The sequence below is a fragment of the Tachysurus fulvidraco genome, chromosome 5 (genome assembly GCF_022655615.1).
Source record: "Tachysurus fulvidraco isolate hzauxx_2018 chromosome 5, HZAU_PFXX_2.0, whole genome shotgun sequence".
In the NCBI taxonomy this organism is placed as follows: domain Eukaryota; kingdom Metazoa; phylum Chordata; class Actinopteri; order Siluriformes; family Bagridae; genus Tachysurus; species Tachysurus fulvidraco.
Window position 1 is genome coordinate 28,755,391 of NC_062522.1, and position 27,727 is coordinate 28,783,117.

A 27,727-nucleotide genomic window follows, 5' to 3' on the forward strand; every position below is an offset into this window, starting at 1 on the left:
GCTAAAAGCATGTGAGTGTCAGTTTGAGTTGTTGAACATCCCAATCCAGATTTAGTCCCATTTCTGAACATAGATGTGGGAATTTCAGCACATTTAGCTGCAAGAGTATTAGCTGTGGCATATAAGAGGCAAAAAACCCCACACTTGACATGCTGCTATGTTGTTTTTGTTTTAATTGTAGGATTATATTCACTTGCGAATAAATCTGTCCTGGAAGTAATCCCTGTTGGCTGCTTAGTAGTATTTTACTTACAAACACTTTGTGTATATTACTTTGCAGTGGCGAACCGAACAAGCCATTAAGGATAAACAGAATGCTCAAGCGTCCGCAAACGGCAACACTGCCAAAAAACGCAGGTGGGAAAACAGCCCTACTCTGTAATAGTTGTTGTATCTGTTTATAAACGCGGTACGTTCTCCTTATTCATGGACCTTTCTCTTTATTCGTCGCCATCTCTGTCAGAAGCTCGGTGTGTAGGATGAGCAGCCGAGAAAAGATGAGCTTGCAGGATCAGTCAAAGGAACGAGGAGTCTCTGGAGGCCTGGAGATTAATGAGGACAAAGAGAGCAGTCCTGGTAAAGCTCAATCTCCAACACAGCTTCAATTAAATTGCGTCCTAAACACGAAGCTACTGCTACATTTATCGTTTTGCAAAAGCATGAAATAATTCTTTCTTTTTTCTGTTCATTTTCTGAAGTTTTATCTTATTTTGAGCTGTTTTATCTTTTTTTCTCGTGTGTAGAGGCTTCAACGGTGTCAAGTCCAGATACAGAAAGCATCACTACCTCCACAGTCAGCCCTGCTGACAAGGTTAGTTGTTAAATTCACTCAACTACCTGCTCAATGTTGTGTGTTGGTGTCATACAGAAGTACATTTTCTGGATAATATTATTTGTAGTATTGTCATTATTATTATTGTTGTTATTAATATTATATTTTGTATGCAGTTACACTACAGGTATGTGTGTATTAATGATACACGGATCGTGGTTCTATCCACGGGTGCTGCGGATAATCCATGGGTCGGTTAATAAAAATGAACATTTTGATTAATTTCGGGTAGGTCGCGGATGGATGAGAGAGGCACAAGTCGTTAATGATGCAAATATTAACTACATACTCTAAATATCAGAGGAAAATTATATTTCATTTTGGTAGAAACAAGATCGATTCACTCGACTGCGTCGGCTTGCTATGAGAATCTTGTGCATTCCTGCGCCAAGCGTTGCAAGCATTTAGTGCAGCAGGCCGTGTTTTAGAGACACGGCGGAATCGTCCGAATCCCGGCACAGTTGATGCTATTCTGTTTGTGCCAAATAAGATAACTCCTATAACAAAGAGTCATTCATTGACTGTATCATCATGATGAAAACAAAACTAAGAATTAGTATAATTGTAATGTTTGAGCCGATCCACGCATCTCTAATGTGTATGATTCCCCACCAGACCCCTGAAGAGAAGGAAGCGGAGGAGAAAGAGCAGGAGCGAGAGAGCCGTACTGCTCGTGTTCCTCCCACGCTGCAAAGAAGCGAATCAGCCCCAGAGAGTCCTAGCGGTCCCTCTAGTGATGGCAAAAAGTAAGTGCACCACCCACACACCAGCTGCTTGGCAGTTAGGGGCTTTTATACACACTGACCAGGCTTTGAACTTTGAACATCAAGAGCTCATGACACTGGATTTCATTGTATTTGCATGATGACATACAGCAATGAACACTATACATTAGTATGAGGTATGCCCATAATATACAGTACCTGTGACCCACTATCCATAATCTTGCTTCTTTGTCTGTTGACCCTTATCCTCCTCCACCACCACCAGATACCAGGCTCCAGTTCGAGACGAGGAGTCAGAGTCTCAGAGAAGAGCTCGGTCACGACTCATGCGCCAGTCACGACGCTCCACTCAGGTATTATTCTAGTAAAGTAGGTAAAGGACACCTATTCTAAGAGTCTTCCATTTGCAGCAGAGTTTAATCCTGCAGTATTTCCTTTCTGTAGCTCACGAGTGTGACACCATGACATGTAAAAACGAACCTTATAATGTATACATTTACGTGTTTGTAAATATTCTCCATGTTCTTAATCACTTTAACGTTACTAAAATGATTAGGCCTGTAAGCGATGAAGCATCAAATGGCATAATTTGAAAGAAAACACCAGTTTCTTGTTATTAGAGCACAGCAATTTAGACCCCTGTGTTAATGAATAAAATCACCCACCTTGTTTTTCAGTGGAATTGGTTTCATTTGATTATTTACCACATAAGACATTTCAGAATATACAAAATAAATTAAATGCAATATAAAATTTAATGTGATTTAATGTGTTTTTTTATACAGGGAGTGACCCTGACCGACCTCAAAGAGGCGGAAAAAATCGTTAATAGGACGTCTGAACCTCAGCCCAGTCTTCAGCCCGTCAGTCCTGTTGTCACGGTAACGCCAGCAGAGAGAGGTAAGTGACTCTATTAACAAGCAGTAAAGTCCTGGCGACTCAAAGCACAGCACAAGTATTTGCACTTTTTTAAATGGCTTCTAGCGTGGCTCATTCTGACTTAATAGCTCCTCAGACAAAAATAATTACTGTACATCCACTAGCAGCAACAAAAATGTTGAACATCCAGGAGAACGCAACTCACATAGCAACATTGCGTGCGTTCGGACGTATTCCTGCAATCACATGACTAATAATGGTGCTGTAACAGAGTCTATCTGTGTGTTTGTGCTGTTTTGCATAGCACAGAAGCAGAAGTCATTCTCACGCCTGTACAGACACCTACAGCCCTGCACACTGTGGCTAACAATTCATCTGCTGCTCTTTGGTGCTTTTGGCCTTGCACTAATAAACTGGCAGTTTGCTAGAGGGTTTTTTTTTACTAACACTAATCTTCAGCTAATATTATCTCAGCCCCACTAGTTAAACAAACCTGGCAGAGATTTCTTTAGTTTCGTGTCCTCATTTACTTTCTCTTAATACACGAGTGCTCTATAAATTCCTGTGCACTCACTCCCTGAATGCTGCTTTATTCATTCATTTATTTATTTATTTATTTATTTATTTCCAGGATTATGCTTGTTTTGTAGCTGCTAGCACCTATCTCAGTTATTGGGGGATTGAATGAGTGCAATCAATATTGATGATAAACACGATGGTTTTTGGAGACTGGTACAAAATGGCAGACTCTGTAAAATGAGGCTGTATATATAATAACTAGAGAACAGTTTCAGACACAAAGACCAGGATTCCAGGTTAAACCTAAAGCAGCAAACTTTGACCTTTGTTTACATTGAACTACATTTTGCACATTCATTTTCTCAGAACTGCATTACCTCACTTTATTGCCTTATTCGGCACTGTACTACCTCAGTTCTCATTGCCTCTATTAGGAACTGTACCTCACTTTTATTGCTTTTATTGCTCTTATTTTTATTCTTTCTTCTTACTTTACTGTATGACATTTAGTGTGCTCTCTGTCTATGCATATGAGAATAAACACTTTGTACTTGAACTTTGGTCTGAAATATATTAAAACCTGACTATATTAGGCACACTCTATTAAATGAAATACAGTGCTAATTACTAAGCATACGATTAATTAGTAAGTGCTGATCTGCAGATACAGAGCCTGGGAAGGCTGCTAGCCCAGAGGGAGACTCCAAACTGGGTATAAATGTGAAAGATCGCCGTAGAGCAAGGAGAGAGAGACGATCGACTGGCATCGCTGCTCTTATGGGAGAGGTGTGTAAAAAAAAAAAAAAAAAACACACACACACACACACACACATCACTTGTGTGCTCTGATTTGACCGCACACACTTTAATGCAAATGAGCTTTATGGTCAGGAGGAGACTCATGTGACCCCTTTCGCACCGATCTATATAGTTCTCCTCTCTGATTAGATGCAGCTAGAAAAAGACAGCTCTAACAGCTTATGTTAAAAGAAGGGGTTCAATAATAACAGTTTTCCTCCTATAGTACCTGGTGAAAGTGAAGTGACATACGGCTAAGGATGGTGACCCATACTCAGAATTTGTTCTCTGCATTTAACCGATCCAAGCTGCACACATACAGCAGTGAACACACACACAACGTGAACACGCACCCGGAGCAGTGGGCAGCCATTTATTAACTGTGGGGTTCAGTGCCTTGATCAAGGGCACCTCATTCGTGGCCGCCCTGAGACTCGAACCCACAATCTTAGGGTTAGGAGTCAGACTCGCTAATCATTAGGCCACGACTTCCCAATCCTGTTGTACTGGTGGCATAGTCAGTACCTGCCCCCCTGCTTCGTCGTTGTTTTATGCTTTATGTCTGTATGTATGTTGCACCGTTGACCTGTGAGACACGACATCTCGTTCCACTGCATGTCTTAACATGTAAGCGCAATGACAATAAAGCTAACTTGAACTTGAAAATCCAAAGAGCCACTAAAATCCTTTCATACGTACGGTTCAGATTTTAAAAATCCTGTGTCAGGATTAAAGGTTTTCCCATAGCAGCCGCAGCAGCTCATATCAGCCCTAAAGCCCTAAGTACTGTAGGTGATATGATCATCTTCAGTTATTATTATTAATCTTAATTTTTTTTATTATTGTTGTTGTTGTTATATTACCATTATTATACGTCCCACAGGACAAATGAACCTTTTACATAATTTGTAATAATCTGTAATAGAGCATACAAGCTACGAATACTAATCAGTTTCTCCCATGATTAGTTAACTTATACAATAATTTATTTATTACATTGATCTGTTTTAGCAGTTACCATGTAATGCTGTATAGACAAATGCACCCACTGTTGAGCTTCTAATCTTCACCTGCTTATCTCTATGCTAGAAATAGGTTCACATGTAGACGTTACTCTGGATAAAAGCCAACGGAACAGATGGGAATGTAATCGGAGCCCGACTCTGACTCAAAATATATGGCTTTTATATAAAAAAAAAAAAAAACACTGCTGTGTACATGACTGCTGCTTGTTTTTATTTTCAGACAGAGGACCTGGATGCGAACGAGCCTACACGTGCATATGGCACCTCAAGGTTTCTGTCTCTCCCTATTGCACTTGTCTCATTGGTCTGTTACAGTTTTAACTTATTTATTAACTGTTTTTTGTTTTTTTTTGCGTTACTTTGCTGTAGTGACACCCAGCCAGGAGATGTAAAATCCTTACTATCCCTGGATTTTAGAAAGGTACAATTTAATTTGCCATTAAAAAAACAAATCTATTCTTACTGTTGTCATGGATGTTGAAATAAATGCTTGGCCTATTTTTCCATCTCTGTATGTGCAGCTGTATGTGGAGGTGTTGAAGGAGAACGGCGCTCTGAGAGAGAAGCTTCAGGAGACGCAGCTGCAGCTCAGCGAGTGTAAAGTAGAGCTCGAGCGACTCCGACAGGTCTGCGTACGTGAACTCGTGCAACCATGTTTTTGTAATGATTTCCAAGCAGAAGCACTTTTAATCCACCGTAAAATCTAAGTTTGTTCAAACTATCATGAGGTTTCATCACACCATCAAAATATTACATCATAATTAATGCTCGCGAGGGTCGATCTCACTAATAAACTCGCTTCTCCCATGAAGTGTTTCACATAGCATATGTTTGAGAGTAATTAGCACCCTCTAGCGGATGTGCTTGTTCAAAACACATCATCACATTTTCTATAAAATACTTAAAGAACCCATTTGAATCAACCGCTTACACCAGGGGAGTCAAACTCAAATTCACAGTGGGCCAAAATATAAAACTGAATATTTATTGAAAAATTAACTGCAACTGGCATGTAATGTTCAACCTTTTTCATATGGAAACAGACTTTAGTTTTGCTTAAACACAGGATTTGGAACAACCAGAGCTTGATATTACAAACACATAAGAAAATAAATTTGAAATAAAAGACACATCAGTGGTGTTCATGTCGCAAACTTTGACCATACACTTTTTGACAAAGTCTCCCACATTAAAGGGCAGATTTTGCTGTCTCTGCTGCCACAATAACGCTTTACGGCCTTTACAGCAGCTTCACGTTTTGATTTAGCTTTCATGAACATAGTCTGCCGGGAAACCAGACTTTTTTCATCTCCTCTTTTACCATCACGATAACATCTGTGTGGGTTTGTGTGTGTTTCTTAACGCAGAGGCAGGAAAACGGCTGTGACCGACCGGCTCTACTGGAACTAGAAAGATTTGTAAGTCTGTTTTGGGCTTCATTACCATTTCAATCTAGTTTTTTGTTTCTTTTCCCTTTTATCACACACTCTCTCACTTGCTTCCCTTTTTTGTCTTGATAAAAGTCCCTGTAAGCTATGCACTGTAATGCACTGTTTATTTGTGATGTGTTGAGCCAATCATTGTGATCATGTGTTATTAGCACACTTACAACTAGTGGTTAAGAGACTAGTAGTTGGTAACAAGACGGTAAGATTTTACCGTTATTTTGTCTGTTAGCTTAGCTGCAAAATGATCTATTATCTATGTAATTGACAAATACTCAAAAATATGAGCACTCGAAGTGGAGATTTATTCCAGGCTTTTTTAAAGGAAGTAAGACCGGGACGTCTCAAAAGACTCAGCACAGGAAATACACCACAGAGTTACTACTGCGTATGATAAAGCAGGTTATATAGATTTCTTTTCTCTGTGCAGAATTTATCTAACACTTTACACTGAGTGTGAAATCAGGGCCACACTCTGAACTGAGGAGTTCAGAACTTATTGTAGTTGCGAACCTTCAAATATCAATGATGTTGATCGATGAGGAATAAGTAGACGAGGAGCAACTTGATGTCTAGTCCTTCTCGTTATAAATTTGTATGCCACACATCCTTAAAATATATTAAACAGGAAGGAATCTATTGAAGAAAATCTATTTCAGATATTTGATCTGTTTAGATCCGTTCTAAAATTTCAATTCATCTGCTGGTTACAATGGAGGCATTCTGTATAAATCTTACAATCAAAACAATCTGGGGGATGTCGTAGCTCAGAGGTTAAGGTGTTGGATCGTATCAATTGGAAGGTTGTGAGTTCGAATCCCAGCTCCCACCACCGGACCTTTGAGCATGGCCGTAACCCCAATTGCTCAGCTACATAAAAATGTAAGTCTCACTGGATAAGGGAGTCTGCCAAATGCTGTAAACACGAATCTCAGGCAGATATACCACAGGATAACCCACCACCTAGTGGTGGAGGCATACAAGTGGCAGAGGTTAGTAAAGAATCAAACATCTACATGTAATGTTATAGGAAAATTATTTAATGGTCCCTGTCACCACCCCAAAGCTGATGAGGAAAAAAGTCCTGCATCTTTGTACTAAAGCACAAAGTTTTTTCCATATCTACAGTCCTGTGGTGTATCAGTTTCTTGTTGTAATCTGTAAGTAGCTGTAATTATGTGCTGGGTGTTTTTTTGTGTGTGTCACAGGAAAAGAAAGCTCTGGAGAGGAAAGCAGCAGAGCTTGAAGATGAACTCAAGGTGGTGATGCATATTAGTTTCATTACTGGTCTTATCCAAAAGCCTTTTCATTATAATCAATGAATTAAGCCCCTCCTTTCTCTCACTCTTATTTCCACCTCCTTCTCTCCACAGGTTCTTGTCGATTTGCGTGCCGATAACCAGAGGCTGAAAGACGAGAACGCTGCACTCATTCGTGTCATCAGTAAACTCTCCAGATGAGCCTGCCTCTTCCGCCACTTCACTGAAACCACTGCCCATCTCTATCCCCAGAATAAACTCGAAGAACGCTCTTCTCCTTCAGCGTGGTCATAACACACTGCAACTGTGTGTGTCTGTGCGCATGTGTGTGTGAGCTATCTCACCCCTCGGGTGGCTAAACTACTGTTCTCCAAATTAACCTGCACACAAAGGTGAACAGACCAAGCCGCAGCACAACCCTCAGTTAAAACAGCACACGGACATGACATCAGGAAATTGTAGACCTCCGATTACGACTGGCCTGATTTTGCTCGTTCCAGGTCTCAAGAGCGGTAACACATTACTTGAACTCAGTGATCAGTTCATAAACACAGGCACAATTATACAGCGTGTACAGCAGTGATAGGTTACAACTATCATATAGCAACGGCCACACAACCTTCGCTTAAGTGGAACATTGTATTTAACGTTTAACAAAAGCTAGAATGCAAGAATCTCATCATTTTTTTTTTTCCATAATAATTTTAAGACAGAAAAAACAGGCTGGTGAAGAAACTAGCATTTGTAGCTTCTAAGTGATAACAGGAACCAGCTCGTGTTACACGCACGTTCCCCAACGTTACATATAATTATAAATGAATTAATGATTATGAAGTGATAATTTCGGGCAAATTAATGTGGGAGCAAAACACAGTTGAGGAAATGCATTTATTGGACAATAATCAACTTCAGAAAAGGTCACAGTTACTTTGTTTCATTGATTATTTTCCTATAATAGCACAAGCATGTGACGTACCGTGTGTTAACTGCCATGTGTTTTATCATACGTGGCACTATTCCATAACTAACAACGGCTTATTCCAGCATATGTGCTGATGTGTTTCTGACACGTTCGTGTCAGTGTTATGACACCGGGTTCAAGTAACGTGTCACCTGAAGTCCATACTTGAAGTACAGCAGGTTGGAGGCAAAATGCAGGGTGCTTTTTTTTCCCGTATATTTAACTAGATCTTTTTTTTATAATTTTTTTTTTTGTGCACTGTTCTCTTAATTATGTTTTTGTTGTGTTTTTTTTTTTTGTTTTTTTTTAACCTTGTAGCCTAATGCAAAATAAGCCAGTACAAGGTTGCCAGTTTATATTCTTCTTCTTCGCTTTAGTCATGTGTATCCACTGTAGCTTGTAGTTTAGATTCTGACAGTGTTGGACACCAGAGGGCACGGCCAAATATCAGCTTTTAGGACACAACCAAAAAAAAAGGCACGTCTGGATTTTGCCAGTTGACGTGTCAGAGTTGTTGTTGTTTTTTTTAAGTTTTTTTTTTTTTTCTCTGAGTTGCTAACTTGGTCATATGACAGAATTTCTTTTCACGACTCCACAACCTAGCATGAAATATAGGTCATTTAGCAATTTCTCTAGTCATTTCTTAATGTCTGCTTAATATTAAAGGTGCAGTTTGTGATATTTAAAAGCGATAGCATCGTTTGAAAAAATGCCATACGAAAACTGTTGTGTATTATTCCATTTTAGCTTCTGTTTACATTTTTTTTTTTCCGGGTCCAAAATTCAGCACCGCTCCCCGGATTTAAACACCACCGCTCAGATGTTTCCAGCTCGGATCGAGGGAACAGTTGGGATTATCAGTTTACCGTGGCCGTTTTCTTCACAGACAGCAGAGGGCACAAAATTACAAACTGCTCCTTTAATATTGTCTCTATCAAAGGGCCCCTTTATGGCGTCACCTTGCTAGCATAGGACTGAAAAATCCTGAAACTGTTATTTCTCTTGTCTCTGACGCCACTAGTCAGGTTTGTAAGCATGTTCGGTAAACCGTTATATTAGCAAATGTCGAAGATAAAAATGTGCACTTTGCATATTTAGGTGAAAGCCGTGTGTTTACACTGGAAAATGCTGCAGAATGTAGAATACGATTAACACCTAGAGGATACTTCAGGAAGACCATGAGTTCAGTGACCCTAGTTTTGTAATCGGCTTCTGTATCAGATCCTCTGCTGCAGTTTATCCAGTCAGAAGCATTCATATAAATCATCTAGCTGATGTCGGCTCATCAAACCACAAACAAGCTATAAAAATAAGCTCAAAAATGGGATAGTTTTACTGATATTCAGAGGTTTGTTTGTTTTTATTAGTGGCATGATGGCATTGTTTAGGGAAAAAACAAACGATGATTGGACCGTGATGTGTGTTTATTCTCCCAGCAACAATACATCAAATCAGACATATTCCATCTGTTCATAGACCGTGGCACTATTTCAACCTAATCAGTTTAGGTGATCTTCAGATAAATAGCTAATTTACTCATCGGTAAGTGTTAGGAATGATGGTTAAATTGTCGCTAGTCAGTCAGGTTATTTGCTTTGTAGAAAGGAATAGAATGAAACCGGACCTTTGGCGAATTGTACATGAATATCTCCGTGCTAGAACGTGGCGTGGAAGCACTTTCTGTAAGTTCTAGAAGGGGCAGCGCCGTTAGAGGAAGCTGTACAGTCTATAATTTGTGTTGTACATTTTGTGTAAGTAATACTAGTATCCTAGGTTATATCAAGCTGAAGAAAAGAAGTAGTGATGTCACATGATCAAGTATGCTAATCATTTCTTGCTTACACTCCACCCTTTTTTGACCAGTGACACCTGACGCTCTGCAAAATCAGGACCACGCTTGCATTGTTAGAATCAACACAAATGCAAATGTGCCAAAACCTGAAGCTCCACTCCTGCGTGGCTACAGGTGCTACGCTGTTGAGGACAGGGGCTTTCTCTCTCTATCGCTCTCTCTCTCTCTCTTTCTCTCTCTCTTTGTGTCTTTCTCTCAGGACAAGATTAGATCAACACTGTACTCAAGCACACTGCTACTGTATGTCGGACCAAACAGTCATTGACATTGTTGCTGTTTCTCAGCGAGCGAGTATTTATGAGTGTAAGTGATGTATTACAGAACTCGTGTCCTGTGCCAATGGTGGTGTAGGGATTTATTTTTTTTTTTTTTTTTGTCATTTATTTTCCAAGAGAAGGAGGAGAAGAATGTTTATACTGTGATTCCTGCTCTTAGAGGAACAGGCGCTTTATAAGGTCAAAGCTTTTGACAGTTTACCATCACGTTGTTGTTGTTTTTTTTTTTTTACTATTAATTGCTCTTGTTTTTATTAATATTAATTTTATGCCAATGCATGCCAAGATTGTATTTCAAAAAAAAACAAAAAAAAACATGTGCCTTTCTACATATCTATTTTAATATTTTGATGTTGCTCAGTTGAAAAGCTCTGGGCTCGTTGGCCCAAAAGTGCTCCAGTAGACTCCTACAGATTCTGCTGTCATTAAAAAAAAAACACACATACAACCGTCTGCATTTGGTGAAACAGCCAATAAAATTCAATGGAATCAGATGAGTATCGTTGCCTCTTATTTTACATCCCGTCCTTTAGTTCACAGCTTTAACATTTAAAGTATTTGCCCACAGAGATTAAAATAAATTCTACAGACTCCTTAAGTATACATTTACATTATGTAACACATTATGTGTTCTTTATTCCCCTAGTTTCAATCTCTAGGTCTGTCTCTCTGTCAGTATCTGAATCCACATGTTCGTCCTTCCATTCATTATTCTTCCTTTTCTCAGCACATCAGTCTAGTTTCATACAACCTTTTGTGCTTGTGCAGTTGTTCTGAATGTTATGTGTTATGCTACTTACCTCTTTCTTCTAATAAATCCACACAGTCACAGACTGTGCCAGCCTTTCGAGCCTCATGTTGGGCACCAATAGGAAATACTGATTGACTAATAGGGACTATGTTTGTTCAGTAACAAAGTCATTATTAGAAATATACAGTACAGCAATATACAGCTGTAGAATTTAAGGTTAGATTTAGGTCATTAATTAACATTAAAGAGCTATACCTGAGTCTAGTTAAAGCCAAGATCAATTCATTAAACCCTGTAGAATCATTGCCTCCTGCCTGATTGGAATTAAAACCTGCACCCATACAGGCCCTTTATGGATCAGATAAACCTGGTATAAGAATTCCCCCATTAATTAGTTTTGGTTATCTTCAGAGGTCAGACTTACAGAGTGCAATTACAGTTTTGTATGAACTCAATATACCTGCTTCTAGCTTTTTAGAGAACTTTCCAGAAGAAGCATTCATTATCTTAAATGCTGTAAAAAGAAGTATTAATGTATTGTAGCTGTATCTGATATTGCAGGAAGAGTTACTTCTTAAGTAGTAACAGTAGCACATGTCGACCTCGTATCTGTTCAAGAACTTCAACAATCTACTAAATGAAAGCTAAATGCTGCACAGAATGCTTCATGCTTTGGTCTCTATGCTTAATGTGAGCACTGGATTTATGTTGTTGTTTACTGAGCTTACATTTAATTGTATGATTGTTTAGTGAAGTAATTAGATTCCTAATAATATACGAATATTGAATTAGATTCCCAATAATATACACTAATATAAATAAAAGATTATTGTGAACAACCAAATATTGTTGCCCTGGAGTATCTTGTTAAACACTTTCAGACTCTTATGGTGCCTACATGGTAGATTGAACTTTCCATCGGACAGAACAGCTGAGTTCATGGCAATCTTCAAGCAACAGATCTTCCTGAAATACTTTTTTTTTTACGCTCTGGATAAGAGCCTCTGCCAAAATACATAAATACACATGTAGCTACAGATAAGACTAATTCTGAACCTAAATACTCATGTTTGCTTTCGTTTTGTGTGTGTGTATACACACACAAAACATAGGAAATGTCTATAACTTTCTGTTTCCCAGTTAGGTTTCTGTTTCCCAGTTAGGTTTCAATTCTGCAATCACAAATAAACCTAAAGTATGAGATAAGAAGTATGATAAGAAGTTTCACATCCAAATATTACATCCAACATTTTAGCTTCAATAAGCTTTAAAAGTTGCACACAGGAAAACAAATGCAAATGGTACAGTACATGCAGCATATATACACAACAGTTTCTATTTCTCACGTGTGACATCACAACATGTTTAGTCAGAAATGAACAGGAAGTGTGGGACACTTGTCTGTCTGAAGCCTATGTAATTGCACGTAAGCTCTCATTCGACTCATTAGCGAGAAGGAAATCGAGCCACAGGTAGCTTTTTAATTAAACATGATAATAAAGTAAATTGTAGCTTGGACTTTATTCGTTATTTGTTTATTAGGAAAGTGTTAAATGCTTTAAGGACTATTTTTATACTTACAGTTTGTTTTCTCCTCTCTGGTTTGTTTGGTTCGTATTTGATAAGACTTTCTTCAAAGCATCAATGGCGCATAGCAGAATGGATATCTTTGAGGTAATTATGAATAGTTTTACATAGCTGTTGCTACTAAACGAACATTTATACATATATAAATGTGTGCGTATAATATAGATTACTGATGACTACGTGACGTGAGAAATTGGTATAAAATATACCTTTATTGTTGCCTGTACATAATGTAAAAAAAAAAATCTATTAATACTGCAAATTATGGGATTAATGAAGAGAATTTGTCAGAATATGTCAGTATTTTAAACATAACCAGTTATATGATCGGTTGGAAGGTACTTTGTATTCTTTATTAATTCCTGATGTGATAAGGATTAGTGCTTTAGAACTATTTAATAAAGGCATTAGGATAGTATTAGACTAATACATGTCTTTATGTAGATGTGTGCATTTATTTGTTTGTTTATTTGTTTGTTCTTTTATTCATTTATATGTCACATGTTGTTTTTAGCTCATCAGGCATCTGCAACGATTAAGTCTGGATGTGGAGGAGATGCAGGTTCAGGTAAACTTGTGTAAATGCTGTAAAGTGACCAGTTTTCTCTTTCAAGATTTATTATGCTCATATAAACGTGTATATAAAATGTATTTTGTTTTAATTTGAGTTATTTAGTTTATATTATTATGATATGATATCAGTAATATATAATATAGTGTATTACTTCATTAGCGTGTGTGTTTCATTAGTATATTGAAATGGAGCGATTATTAATTATTAGTAAATAGACTTAGTGTTTAGATTGTGTTTAAATTCCTTGTTACAAAATAAACTTTCTGATTGTTTTAACTATCTCTTTTGCTCTCTCCCAATCTTTCTCTCTCTCCCTCTCTCTCTCTCTCTCTCTTGCTCTCTTTCTCACTCTCTCACTCTCTTTCTCTTTCTCTCTCTTTCTTGTTCTCTCCTTCGCTCTCTTTTTCTCGTTCTCTCTCTCTCTCTCACACACACACTCTCTTTCTCTTTCTTTTTCTCTCTTTCTCTCTCTCTTCTCTTTCCCTCTCTCTTGCTCTTTCTCTTTCTCTCTCCCTCTCGCTCTCTCTCTCTCCTCTCCTTTTTCTCTCTTCCCTCCCTCCCCCTCCCCACCCCCACCCCCACCCCCACCCCGATCCCTCCCACGAAAACAACTACTGAACTGAACTGAGCTTGATCTCTGATCACATATATCTGAAATACAATGACAATGAAATCACTCTGACAGCAAACGTGGTTGACTGAAGTGGGCTCCCTCCCTCCCTCCCTCCCTCCCATCCACACGAATACTATTTCTATCAATCTGTTACTTCAGACTTTCACAGAAAGATGCAGCTGCTTAAAGCCAGAACGATCCTTTACTGGACAATGCACACGATGGAAAAAATAACCAGACAACGATGACTAAGTGGACTCTTTCTTTTATCATTCCTTACTCATTTTAGTTACATTTGTGTAGATTGTTCAGAATACCCACACTATCTGTTTCTTCACTCAGGTGCCACATGATGACATAAATGAGATCAGTGAATTCTTCCAGAAATTAAGTCTGGGAGAAGAAGAGATGGATGTGGACGTGGAGTCGGACGTAGAACTGATGGATGTGGATGAGGCTGTAGAGAAAATGGATGTGGAAATGATGGAAGAGGTAAACATGGCCTATATTCCGATAAATATCCGTTTCAATTTCATTTGAATGTTCAGCTTGCCAATTAATCGATCACTTTTCTGCAGCACGATGCATACAGATATACATATACAGGTCAATTAAAGTTCATAACAAATGTCAAACCTGGAGAAAAAAAATTCATCCCACTGACTAATTGTGGCAGAAAGTATATTCAGTCAGGACCACTTGAGTCAAAATAAAGACAATTCTTTGACACATTTAAATTTTTATTTGCAAGCTTATGAAATTTACATTTGGCGGTATGGCTCTGTTCTGAATTCCCCATCCTTTTCATGAGCTCCATGAAAGCTATTCAGGGAACAGCAGCAGCTTCGTGGGGGGACAATCTCCCATTAACTGGGAAAGCAGCCAGACAAAATCCCCCCCCAAACAGACCATACCAGGCAATCCTCCCTGGCTCTTCATGCTAACTAAAGAGCCAGCAGAGGATTAAAGCGAGCTTTTCACTAGCCAAACTTATTAGTAAAATACCAACAGAGCAGAGAACATGTTATTATCAGGCAGAAGACTCCAGAACATCATGCCATCCCAATTTCCCAAGGAACAACCAGAACCTTTAAAGTTCCACTCCTGGTTCAGCTACCTCAGGGACAGCAGCAGAGGAGGAGAGCTACAGCAAAGCAGAGGCAGCAGCCCCACAAAAGAAGATAGCTTGCAGTTTAAACTCCAAATAGCCGCCGAGGTTAAATCGCAGTTGCAGCAATGCAGAGGACTGAAAAAAGCATTTAAATAGGGCGCCCTGTTTGAAAGGAACCTATAGCGCGCTTAGGAATCAGATCAGCTGATGGGCGGGGTCAGAAAATTGACATCAGCTGATAGCCGAGCTTGACTATGTGGCCTGCCTGAACTGACGCTGAACGCTATATGTTCGGACAAGACGGAAGTCTATTGTACCTCAAATAAATCCAATTCAAATTATATAAGCTTTTGTTTTTTTTCTCACCAAAGCAAGTAATGCAAACCTGGAGGTGATTGAGCTGCAACAACAGAAGACCCCACTGGGTTCTACTCCTGTCAGCCTTAGATTCATGTTCTTAGCTGACGTGTAGTACCCAGTGTGGGCTTCTCCTGTTGTAGATCATCCACCTCATATTTTGAGGCACCAAACTGAATGTGTTACAATACGGTACGATTTAATCGATACGTGACCGGAATCTGCAGTAGCTCTTTCATTAATTCTGTTTTAAAAGTAATCGCCTTACCTGCCTATCAAATCTCTTGAATTGGTTTAAAGTCACACTTTTTTTTTTCTTTTACTTTTTCATATAATTTCTGATTTGATGACTGTTTATTTTAATTGATGACTGTTTTCCCCATTTATTTCACTTGTTGCCCTTTAAGGCAATGCATCAATCAAAATCATTCGGTTTGTTAAAACACACACACAATAGCCAGAATTGTTATGCACGAAAATGAAATATACAACTTTCACATTGAACACACAGTAAAGTGAGTTTTTTCTTCCTGACAGATGAGCAGACAGATGATCAAGTAAAGGATCAAGTAGATGCTCAGACAGACGATCAAGCAGATTCTCAGACAGATGATCACAGCCATGACCTGATGAATGAACAATCTGAAACAAATCTTCATTTCAAATCTTCAACAATCTGAAAAGCAAATCTTCATTTTCAGAAGATGTATATATATCTTCACATGTTGGACTTTTGTATATATCTAGTTCCTTCTTCAGTCGTCTATCTATTTTATACTATACACAAATATATCCTCTGTCTTGAATGGCTAATCCATGTAAATATGTACATGTTTGTTTGTTTTTTATTTATTTTTGATTTCCTTTATTATTTGATCAATATTTTATTAAATGCAAACAAAGTTTAAGTCCTCCAACAAAGTGGGGGGGGGTGGATGGTATGGGTATAAAAAAAAAGTACAATAAAATACATGTAGCTCAAAGGTTCCTGTCAGTGTACTGTAAGTTTTCAGATACATTTAAAGAAATTTCATGTCACAGTTTATCAGCAGGTTAACTGAACATTTTATAGTTTCTTTTTATTTGAATTAGCGAATACACAAAAAGTACTTATCTATGTCTTCAGTAAGGGCTGTAGTCATGTGTGTAAAGTGAGGTTAAATTTACAGTATTTGGCAGACACCCTTATCCAAAGCGATAGGTTATCTCATTTTTATACAGCTGAGCAAATGAGGATTAAGGGCCTTGCTCAGGGGCCCAACAGTGGCAGCTTTATGGACCTGGGATTGATCTCAAAACCTTCCGATTGGTAGGCCAACATCTTAACCACTATTTGACATGTCAAATCATGCAAGAAGCACTATGTTTAATCTAACATTTTCATGTAACTACAATATGTCACATGACATTTGTAAAAGAAAAATGGCTTCCAGTAAATATGGAAAAGAAAAATGAATGTGACAGGAAAAACCCATGTTTTAAACCGATTTCTTTAATAGAAGTGAAATTTATTAATAATTCATTTTAAAGACATTTCTACAACAATCCAAGGGCCATTATTTATTCTTTTTTTCATGACTGATGATACTAACCTGACAGTGTCTGAACTCAGAGCCTTTCTCTGAGGCGACACATCAGCGGGTGGATTCGGCTTACAGTCAATTACCAATAGGTCTTTAGTCAAACAGCTAAAATAAATATAATCAAAGAATGATGAGATCAGCAAAGTCCCCATAGCTTAATTTCAGACAAACAGAAAAACGTCCTGAGCAGAACAATCTAAAGCAGAATGCTCAAAAGTCTCGGTCAGGCTCAAAAGTCTCTATTTATGCTCAGTCACCTTCTCTTTCTCTCTCTCTCTCTCTCTTAGAATGAAAAAGATAACTGAGTAATGAATCAACTTGTTCATGTTTACCACACACATTTATTTATTGAGACAACAGCTTTTTTGTATAATTGTGCCTGTTGTGAAGAATTGGATAAGTGCATCTGCCAAACATCAGGAATGTAAATGTAAATGGATTCTATTCAGGGGGTTGACTGATTGATTGATTGATTGATTGATTGAATAAATAATTTAATTCGTTAAAAGTTGCATTTTCAGATGAATTTGGGAAGGGAAAAAAAGCATTTGTTGTGTTGAGATATTTCAATTGCTTTTGTTTGAGGTTTTTAATTGCAAACACCTGGAAGTTTGTACAGTATAATTTGACATACAACCTTGATTGCAACCGTAGATGCTTCATGTGGTTGTTCTTAGTATTGACGTTATAGGCGTCTCTCAATCCTGACCATTAAGTGACCGGTACCTTCCTGTTCATTCATTTCAATTTCATTAAAGATTAACAAAGAAAATCTTCATTAATCAGTAAGGTTTGATGTGTTTTGATTGAATATTGTTTTTTTCATTCAAGTGTGTTTACTTTAGGGTAGCATGGTGGTGCAATGGGTAAAAGTACTGTGTCAGAGCTTTAGGGGTTTCTGGTTTAACCCTGAACGTAAGTCAATGTGTGGATGTCAAGACAAGGCAAGGCGAGAGTCAAGAAGCTTTTATTGTCATTTCAACCATATTTAGCTGATGTAGCAAATAGTGAAATGAGCCAAAGTTTCTCCAGGACCATGGTGCTACATATAATGGTATAATGCTACATAAACAACACAGAGGACATTAGTCCCAGCCACATAAAGAAGATTGTGTGCAATCTAGTGCAACAGAGCAAGACAGAATAGCTCTGACCAGTTCAGGGTGCATACTGTATATTATAAAGTACATTGTGAGTACAACTAGAGCAATTGTAACTGATACAGACTCTGTGTGTGTGTGTGTGTGTGTGTGTGTGTGTGTGTGTGTGTGTGTGTGGTATAGTTCATTTCTATTTGTTGAGGAGTCTGATGGCTTGACGAAAGCAACTATCGCACATCATCTGGTTGTGAGAGCCTGAATGCTACGGTTCCTTTTTCCACATGGCAGGAGGCTGAAGGGTGTGTGAGGGGTGTGTTGGGGTCATCCACAATGCTGTCATCCACAATGTTCACTCTGTGGTTGCAAAAACATGCAGATAGGGACTGGTCATAAACATTAGTTACTGAAGATGAATAAATAAATAGATTTTGTACATAATACCATGTAGTTTCAGCTAATTAGCTGATATGAGCTCTGAGCGTCCTCTTCCTTTCAGCTGAAGGAACTCAGGACACATCCATTTGTAGTCTTAATAGAGAAGAAACACAACCCATATGAGCACAAGTTTATGAATAAAGCTTTAAAAAACTAATTTTCAAAGTGAGAACAAATGAAAAAGAAAGTTCTGTAATGATGAGATGTCAGTACTGGTCATTCCTAATAAACATTAAAAAGATTTCAATTAGTGTAAAATATCTATAGTTGCCTCTATTGCATTTGTATTAACTATAATGAGCAGTGTTTAAGGGTAATTATAATAATATTGTCAAAATTGTGCTACAACCTAGCAGCACTCGTCCGTAATCTCGTTCACATTTTTATGGTTATTTACTAATAATGAAGTGAAGTGACGTGACATACAGATAAGTACGTTGACTCATAATCAGAATTCGTTCTCTGCATTTAACCCATCCAAAGTGCACACAGACAGCAGTGAACACACACACACCGTGAACACACACCCGGAGCAGTAACATTAGAGACTGAGAAGGTTATCATATTAAAATCTAAAGGATTTTAAAAAGACTACACATTGTGGTATTATACAACTGAAAAAAAGCATCACGTGCGCAACACGTCACAATCACCAGTATTTGTTACATGCGTAACACTTAAGCGCTAGCATTTGTCACGTACGTAACACGTCACCAAGGAAAAAATGGAGTAAGTAAGATTTCTTTTGTCCACTTTGTTAAAGTTTGATCAAAATAATGCAATCCTAAACTTAAAAATTGCTACTAGGTTTACAATAACTGAGTGATCCTAAGATTTTTATCGTTGTTTTATCGTTTTAACATGTGAATCATTTGACATGGAAGTGCCGAGCACCACGGGAAGTTACGTGGCTGAACAGCCAGTTTATTTTAACACAATGTTATTTATAACATTAATAACACAATGATATTTATAACATTAATAACACAATGATATTAATGCAATTATCATTCTTTTCCAGATTTTCACAAGCTAGTCCTCATGTAAGTATAGCCATGTCGGTCTTAACATTTACTAGACTGCTAAACTCTCGCTTTCTTCTTATAAAATCGTGTCAAACAAATCGACGCAAAGATGGAAAATCCAAAATAATTATAAACTAGGAAGCATCCATGTCTGTAACATGTTCGCAGGATAGCTAATATATAAAAACTGTAAAAAGGAGGCTGGAAGCATTATTTGATTGATGCTAAATGTTAGCCTTCGCCTGTTGACTGTTCGGGGTCATATATTTGATTTTTGTGCCACAAATTTTAAATGGATGTGCTTCCTGATACAACCATTCCATTTGATCCAGGCTTGGGACCTGAGCTGAGAGTTACCTTCTCAGTGGTTGGGTTGGTTCATGTGTGATAATTAAAAATCTGTCATTTTTCTAAAATACTTCTTTTGGATGTCCACTGAGATGAGGCTGACTCAGCGAATCCTGAGGCATCAAGAGATCTATCAGCTACAGTTAGCCTCTGCTATACTAAAAAGATGTGAACTCCATGTGATCTTTTGCATCCTTACAACATCTGTTTGACTGTATTTTTATAATCACAAGGAGTTTTTCCAGTCACCTCAGACTTGCTCATTGGGGATATATACATACACATTGTGAACTTAATCCATCTAATATTAATCCTGAATTTTGCATTCTATTAATCTTTATATTATTCTTTATTCTATTAACCTTTTGTTCTATGTTTATGTTCTGTAAAGTTGCTTTGAGATGATGTCAATTGTAAAAATCGCTATACAAATAAACTTGAATTGAATTGAACTTCTAAAAAACTAAAAATCCATCTGAACAGGTATCAATACCATTAAACCTCCGTGTAAAATAATACATTACTAATAATTTCATTTTATGTTAAAAGCACTGATAAGAAGCATAATGACAGAATGTATTGAATATTAAACATTATTGTAATATATAATGAATAACACGTACAGTATAACAATGATAAACAGCATATACGGTATATCTCTGTCTTATGTAAGATAAATTTTAACCTCTAATTTTACTCAAATATCAGTAAAAACAATTATACAGTTCAAGCTAAGTAAAGGTCTACCTTCTAACTTTTATAATGCCAAGAATAAGGCATCAATAACACTGTAGTCTGTTCTAGTCTTTAAATTGAGACAGTACCATAAAACATTGTTTTTTAGAACCAAAAATATGACATACTGACTGTAAAATGCAGCATAGTGATGAACATTATACTCACAAGTTTTTGATACTGTGCTGTAGGTGAAAATATATATAAGTTCAATAATCCCTTGTGTGTAAAATAAAAACCAACAGCATCAGACTCCTGTCAATTTTGTCTACTAGAAAGAAATAGAATGGACTCTTGTTGGAATGGTAGATGTAAATATGCATGTAAATTCGTCCGAATGCAAATAAAGATTTTATCTCTACGCCCTACAGCCAGCTAATCTTTGGTGTTTAGTGTTCATCTCCAAGATTATTAAGCCTGAAAATAGGCCATAATGGTATCATAGAGTTTATGTATTAGTAATATAAATCTGATATCCCATAGCTTAATCTGTCAAGATCATTTTCAGTATACAGTATACTGTACATTGTCTAAGATTCGCAGTACAATACAGTTTTATAAAAGCTATAAAAGTAGACATGTTTACCAATCTTAAGCTTAAAACTGTAGAATTGCATTAACTTTCTAAAGAGTAACTGAGTTTGGAAGTAAAGTCTGTACCATTTATTTATAGAAACGTTTATTTCTATCTTTCAATACACATATAACCAATAGAGGCTTCACAGGCTCCCAAACTTAGTCTTAGGCACTTGATTTGCCTGCTCCTACACACCTTTTTACGTTGAATCAGATATGTTAGAGCAGGGAAATGTCTATGTACAGGACAATAGCTAATCCAGGACCAGGGTTAGGAACCTGTCTGCTAATTATTAGGGTTTTATTATGGAATTATAATGGTTTCTGAACGGTAATAATTACGAGTGTTTAAAAGTATAAATTTAATCATTTAATAATTTCTTTGAATATATTTTAAACCTCAGTTGTTGTTTTTTTACCCAGGGAGCCCTTGGGGACCAAGACATCTTCATTTATGTTGAGGTAACCACAATCAGATTGTGATCTGGGATCAGTTTTCACTATGAATGTTTTTTCCCAGTTCAGCACTCTGACTTTTTACCTGAGATTCCCTGTGTCAAAATTCTTTACATTTTATTAGTGAATAAGCATAATTTTATTCTTTCACTCCAGAACTGAGTGGTGTTTTTTTTCTTTCTTTTTACCAGGTCCCCATATATGGCCTTGAAGACAGGTTTCAGGACCCAAATCTGGAAGACACCATCATGGATGTTGACCAGGTAAACATAAGCAGGTTGTGGTCAGGAATCGGTTTTCATCGAAGACTGTTACATAACAGTTCAGCATCTAACACATGGACAGAGATTTTAAATGAGTGTACATTGTTTTCAACAGCATCTTATCTTACAAAAATTGGAAATGAATCCTTATATAATATCAACACAGGCACAGATGATTTCTGTGAAAATGGTGGTAATATTGATAGTTAATTGATAATTGAACGGATTAAACAAATAGGAAAATGTCTATGTACGGGACAATAGCTAATCCAGGACCAGGGTTAGGGACTGTGGGCTACTTATTGCATTCTGGTGTTTAAAGTGGATATAGAGTGTAGTGGGCCCCTGCTAGGTCCCCGCTGGCAGATATATAGATAATCCTGAAACTGAAAATATCAGAAATATTCCTGAGAAATCAGTGACGCAGGACAACTGTTGCTCATTCTCCAGTAACATGGATTATCTTTATTTTCAACTTCATTTTAACTTTGCATCTGCAATCATGAATCACTTTCTGTTATTTTTGTCTGCTTTGTATTGAAGCACAGGTTATATCCACATTTGGATAACAATTTCCTTATATTCTTCGAAAGGTCTACTTTCACATAAATGCCTCACACATTTTACAAACATTAACTCAAACATTTGTATGAAACCAAAAACAAACATTTTCTCTTTAAATTCCATTTTTGGTTTAACATCAATCACGTTTATCCTTTTTCCTTTAAACACCCTACATCTTTGTCCTTTTATCCAAAAGGAGTACTTTTGTAATAACTCCATTTTGTAAGTGTTCACTTTATACAACAGAATAAATTCCATTTGCAGTTAAACTGTGTTACATTAACTGTATAAGAACCCAAACTTCAATAATACACATATGTCTCATAACTTGGCGCCCAGTTCTATGATCTGTATCACTATAACATTAACATGTGTGCGCCCATAAACAAGGCCGCAGCCATAACTGGTGTTATGTTGTACATTCAAATGAACTTTTTACACTTTTAACATTGCACTACACACATAGCTGTTTTCCACACACACTGAAATAACCCACAAATGCTTCGGAGCCATAATTAACGAATAAAATAAACAATACGCGGACATCGGCCGCCATTTTCACCACTGCGCACCGTTACATTTTAACTGTCTACACGTGTGACATACTATTAGCTCACAGAATACACATCACTGGAGATTCATATTAGCTGATAAACATCTGTAGTCACATAAAAGGTTTGTAACTAACCTGAAAATATCAGAAATATTCCTGAGAAATCAGTGACGCAGGACAACTGTTGCTCATTCTCCAGTAACACGGATTATGAGCTCATTTTGCTCTGCACCGCTAATTATCTCAGTGTAACACTGTTCGTGGTTACTGCCACCCTGTGTCCAATTGATGAAGTACATCATAGTGTTTTTTTTCCATAATCTCTCATTAGTATTCTATTCAATAAACAATAAAATCAAATACCATTGCAATAGAAGGAAAGGAAACAAAAATAATAATCTCAACAAAACTTATTTTGTGAGTGTCACAAGAGCACAAGATTAGAGTTATATGTGCAAGATATATGCACAATGTAATATTTATTAGTGTTTAAAAGAAAAAGTTATCTAAAAAATAAGCTAAAAGTAAGCTAAACAAATCGTGCAATTGTTTACAATTGGAAAATGTAATAAAATTTTATCATTTCATTTGATTGTTTTTAAGCCTGAATTATTTGATTTTTTTACCCAGGAAGCCCTTGTTATCCAATATATCCCTATGGATGTTGAGGTAAACAAAGTCAGATTGTTATTTGGATCTTTTGGACTCCTGCCCCAAATGTGCAATGTTGTCTCAGATTAATGCCCCTTCTCAAAATTGTTTACATTTTATTAGTGAATAAGCATAGTTTTATTCTTTCACTCCAGAACTGAGTGGTGTTTTTTTTTTTCTTTCTTTTTACCAGGTCCCCATATATGGCCTTAAAGACAGGTTTCAGGACCCAAATCTGGAAGACACCATCATGGATGTTGACCAGGTAAACATAAGCAGGTTGTGGTCAGGAATCGGTTTTCATCGAAGACTGTTACATAAAGAAGACTGTTACATAACAGTTCAGCATCTTACACATGGACAGAGATTTTAAATGAGTGTACATTGTTTTCAACAGCATCTTATCTTACAAAAATTGGAAATGAATCCTTATATAATATCAACACAGGCACATGTGATTTCTGTGAAAATGTCGGTAATGTTGTTAGTTAGTTGATAATTGAATGGATTAACCCTCCTGCAGACCTTTTCTGCATTCCTATGCAAATTAGGAGCGCCGAGTCGACTTAACCTTGTCTGTTTTGACTGCTTATAAATAATTAAGTATACATGATAGCCTTTTTTTAACCTTATTTGTCAAACTTGTTTCCAACATATTAAAATTGTATAACATATTTTGCAAATTTTTTTTGTAATATTTGTATAATAAACCTCATTAATTGTCACAACCAGAGGAGGAAGGAGACAGACCCGTATGCAGGATAGCTTCAAATGAAAGGGGTTTAATAAATAATGAAGACAAAGACCTAAAAGACAATAACTGAAACAATACAAATGACGACACTTAACAACGACTAGACATGACGAAGGGGTAAACGTAACTAATGATTCCGTGCTGCACTCGGCAATGCGGATCACTTAAATATAAAAGACAATGATGATACAATAAGGATCAGGTGTGGAGACAGGGAGGGGCGGACGAAGGCGGGGCAGACACGTGACGAGGAAGATAAACAAAAGGCACATGGCCAAAAGTCCGGGCTGAGTCCTGACATTAATGTGCAAAAATGCCTCATTTTTTAGTAAAAAAAAAAAAAACAAACAGAAATTTTTAATTAATTTCACTATAGAGGCACAAATGTTAATGCACAATTACAGACTGGTATATTTCAAAGCCAGGAGATTGTTTTGAAACCATTTTGACCATTTTTAATGTCAGTAAATAATAAAACCTGTTTTTTTTCCAGGTCAAATTGACTTGAATGCTTATAAATCAAAAAATTACATTTGTGAACATTTTACACTTGTAATGTCTATTTTGCCTACCAGATGCAATCTGATCACCCAAAAATGGGCTACACACACACACACACACACACACACACACACACACACACACACACACACACACACACACACACACACACCACTCAAAAACATGGCATAATCTCTTGTGAATAAAACTTCCTTTACACCTCTTATGATTTTTATTATATTTAATTTATAAACAATAATCCTCCTGAAATTATGCCATGTTTTTGAGTAAAATAAGCAGAAATTATTCAATATTATAAACATCCCCAGGTCAAAGCTGACTGATGCAACTAAATTCATAAATAAGAAAGAGGAAATAAATATGATTTGAATATGAAAACACAACGTGTGTGTGTGTGTGTGTGTGTGTGTGTGTGTGTGTGTGTGTGTGTGTGTGTAAAGTTTGTTGGTAGATCATATTCTGCCCTCTGCTAGGCAAAGGCATATCAAAATTGTGAAATATTTACAAATGTGTAGTTTTTTTTTTATTTCTGAAGGCCTAATGAAATGCAATGCCCAATTTGTGTGTGTGTTTGTGTGTGTGTGTGTGTGTGTGTGTGTGTGTGTGTGTGTGTGTGTGTGTGTGTGTGTGTGCATGCATGTGTGTAGTGTGTGTTTTGGGTGCGTGTGTTAGTGGACATTTTATGTGTGCATTTTTGTGTCTATATGTATGTTCATTGCGCTGAAAAGGGTGACCTATTGCCCCACTAAATGTGGCGGGGTCAAATTGACCCCGTGCTCTTGAGGAGGAAAGTATTTATTTTACGAACACATAGTTCAACGAAAATAGAAACAATTAATTTTCCTTGCAAAGTTCATCATTTGGAACAATCCTGGTAAATTTCAGGCAAATATGTGGAAGAAAACCCAAGTTATGACACATTAAACTTTCCAGCGGGTTCAAATTGTCCTGTGGTCTGAAGGAGGGTTAAACAAATAGGAAAACGTCTATGTACAGGACAATAGCTAATCCAGGACCAGGGTTAGGGACTGTGGGCTACCTATGGATGTTGAGGTAAACAAAGTCGGATTGTGATTTAGATCTTTTGGACTCCTGCAACAAATGTGCAATGTTGTCTTAGATTAATGCCCCTTCTCAAAATTGTTTACATTTTATTAGCGAATAAGCATAGTTTTATTCTTTCACTCCAGAACTGAGTGGTGTTTTTTCTTTCTTTTTACCAGGTCCCCATATATGGCCTTGAAGACAGGTTTCAGAACCTGAATCTGGAAGACACCATCATGGATGTTGACCAGGTAAACATAAGCAGGTTGTGGTCAGTTGTTAATTTTAGTTTTCTTCAATGCTAAACTTGACATTTATTCTTGTTTTAATCTATCTCAAATATAAAAATCTATGGAGAAACAAATGACATAATAGCAAGCATTTGCTAATTTTCAATCAATGTTCAGTTCTACTTTACTGCTCCATGTTAGATCCCAGTTGACCTGCATGCTGATCCCAGCGAACCTGGTCAGAAGTTCAGGACAGAAACATCAGACTGTCCAGACTCCTCATTTTTCCTCCCCTCCCACCACCCAATCCAATTGAACCCTTAATTAACCGCCAAAATAAATTGAAGAATTTTATACTGAATCTTGTGAGTTTTATTACATGATTGTGTACTGGTGCAGCCAGTGCTAAAAAAAATCTAAATGGCACCACAATATTAATTACCACACCTTTGCAGATGACTTGCAATTATATTTTTCTTTGGACAAGCGTGCTGCATGGGACAGTTTAAACATATGCTTAAATGAAGTGAAGGTATGGCTTGCAAGCAATTTTCTGCAATTAAATGAAAATAAAACTGAGATTATGGTTTTTGGAAACAAACAATGGGAAATCTGTTTGTGAGTGAGGATTTTGCCCCATAACCGTAAATGGTTATGTTAGGAACCTGGGTGTCATTTTTGACACAACTTTGTTTTGACCGACAAGTAAATGCTGTCGTGAAATCATCCTTTTATCAGTTAATTAAGGAAGTTGTCCAAGTTGATATCTATTCTTTCCAGAAAAGATTTGGAATCTGTTGTTCATGCTTTTATTTCTACGAGGTTGGACTATTGTAATGCCCTAAACCTGGGGTTGAATGCATCTCTTATAGCTCGACTTCAGTTCTGTTCAAAATGCTGCTGTTAGGCTTTTAACTGGCACTAAGAAGAGGGATCACATAACACCTGTGTTCATTTCTTTACATTGGCTTCCGGTGTTATATAGGATAGAATAGAAGGTCCTGTTTACTATATACAGTAAGTATAAGGCCTTACATCGACAGGCTCCTGACTACATCAAAGCTATGTTGAGCCCTTGCAAAACTTCTTTCTCTTTGAGAGCAGATGTGCATATGTTGTTGACTGTTCCGCGAACACGATTGAGGAGGATCGGAGATCGTGCACTCTCCGTGGCAGCTCCTGTGTTATGGAACGGCCGCTTTCTTTGAAATTGGCTTCCACTTTGGGTAGTTTTAAAGGACAATTAAAGATTTTCCTTTTTTCTAAGGCAAAAGCCTTAGAAAAAAGGAAAATCTTTAATTGTCCTTTAAAACTACCCAAAGTGG

The 27,727-nt window shown here is 37.2% G+C and overlaps 1 protein-coding gene and 4 long non-coding RNA genes across 13 annotated transcripts in view; 4 read left to right on the forward strand and 1 right to left on the reverse strand.

Annotated features, from left to right (window-relative positions):
* Positions 1 to 11,062, forward strand: part of ppp1r12c (protein phosphatase 1, regulatory subunit 12C) — a 23,009-nt gene extending 11,947 nt beyond the window's left edge. The window contains exons 8-20 of one of the 3 annotated variants that reach the window (XM_027133593.2): positions 281 to 357; positions 464 to 576; positions 744 to 811; positions 1,448 to 1,578; positions 1,823 to 1,910; positions 2,343 to 2,457; positions 3,620 to 3,741; positions 4,999 to 5,048; positions 5,148 to 5,199; positions 5,300 to 5,410; positions 6,146 to 6,196; positions 7,432 to 7,482; positions 7,597 to 11,062. In XM_027133593.2, the coding sequence (XP_026989394.1) occupies positions 281 to 357; positions 464 to 576; positions 744 to 811; positions 1,448 to 1,578; positions 1,823 to 1,910; positions 2,343 to 2,457; positions 3,620 to 3,741; positions 4,999 to 5,048; positions 5,148 to 5,199; positions 5,300 to 5,410; positions 6,146 to 6,196; positions 7,432 to 7,482; positions 7,597 to 7,683 (1,116 nt within the window). In that variant the 3' untranslated portion in view covers positions 7,684 to 11,062. The remainder of the gene's footprint in view (positions 1 to 280; positions 358 to 463; positions 577 to 743; positions 812 to 1,447; positions 1,579 to 1,822; positions 1,911 to 2,342; positions 2,458 to 3,619; positions 3,742 to 4,998; positions 5,049 to 5,147; positions 5,200 to 5,299; positions 5,411 to 6,145; positions 6,197 to 7,431; positions 7,483 to 7,596) is intronic. The other 2 variants (XM_027133595.2, XM_027133594.2) reach the window with 2 other exon arrangements.
* Positions 11,063 to 12,675: 1,613 nt separating this feature from the next.
* LOC113634560 lies at positions 12,676 to 17,928 on the forward strand. 6 transcript variants are annotated; one of them, XR_003438540.2, is made up of 5 exons: positions 12,676 to 12,793; positions 12,905 to 12,995; positions 13,423 to 13,476; positions 14,112 to 14,587; positions 16,101 to 17,928. It is a non-coding gene; the product is annotated as an uncharacterized LOC113634560 (long non-coding RNA). The 6 variants fall into 6 exon arrangements; XR_003438542.2 differs by having other exon boundaries at positions 12,680 to 12,793; positions 14,168 to 14,587; XR_003438544.2 differs by having other exon boundaries at positions 12,683 to 12,793; positions 14,255 to 14,587.
* A 169-nt stretch (positions 17,929 to 18,097) lies between these two features.
* On the reverse strand, positions 18,098 to 23,624 carry LOC113634561. 2 transcript variants are annotated; one of them, XR_003438548.2, is made up of 4 exons: positions 23,337 to 23,624; positions 20,958 to 22,151; positions 18,688 to 18,774; positions 18,098 to 18,600 (listed from the first exon to the last, which is right to left on the reverse strand). It is a non-coding gene; the product is annotated as an uncharacterized LOC113634561 (long non-coding RNA). The 2 variants fall into 2 exon arrangements; XR_003438547.2 differs by having other exon boundaries at positions 22,010 to 22,151; positions 23,337 to 23,620.
* On the forward strand, positions 21,786 to 23,872 carry LOC125141215. The gene is made up of 3 exons (XR_007140580.1): positions 21,786 to 21,827; positions 22,013 to 22,084; positions 23,832 to 23,872. It is a non-coding gene; the product is annotated as an uncharacterized LOC125141215 (long non-coding RNA).
* Positions 23,873 to 23,957: 85 nt separating this feature from the next.
* On the forward strand, positions 23,958 to 27,596 carry LOC125141302. Its single transcript, XR_007140690.1, has 3 exons — positions 23,958 to 24,117; positions 26,352 to 26,423; positions 26,604 to 27,596. It is a non-coding gene; the product is annotated as an uncharacterized LOC125141302 (long non-coding RNA).
* The last annotated feature ends 131 nt before the right edge of the window (positions 27,597 to 27,727 follow it).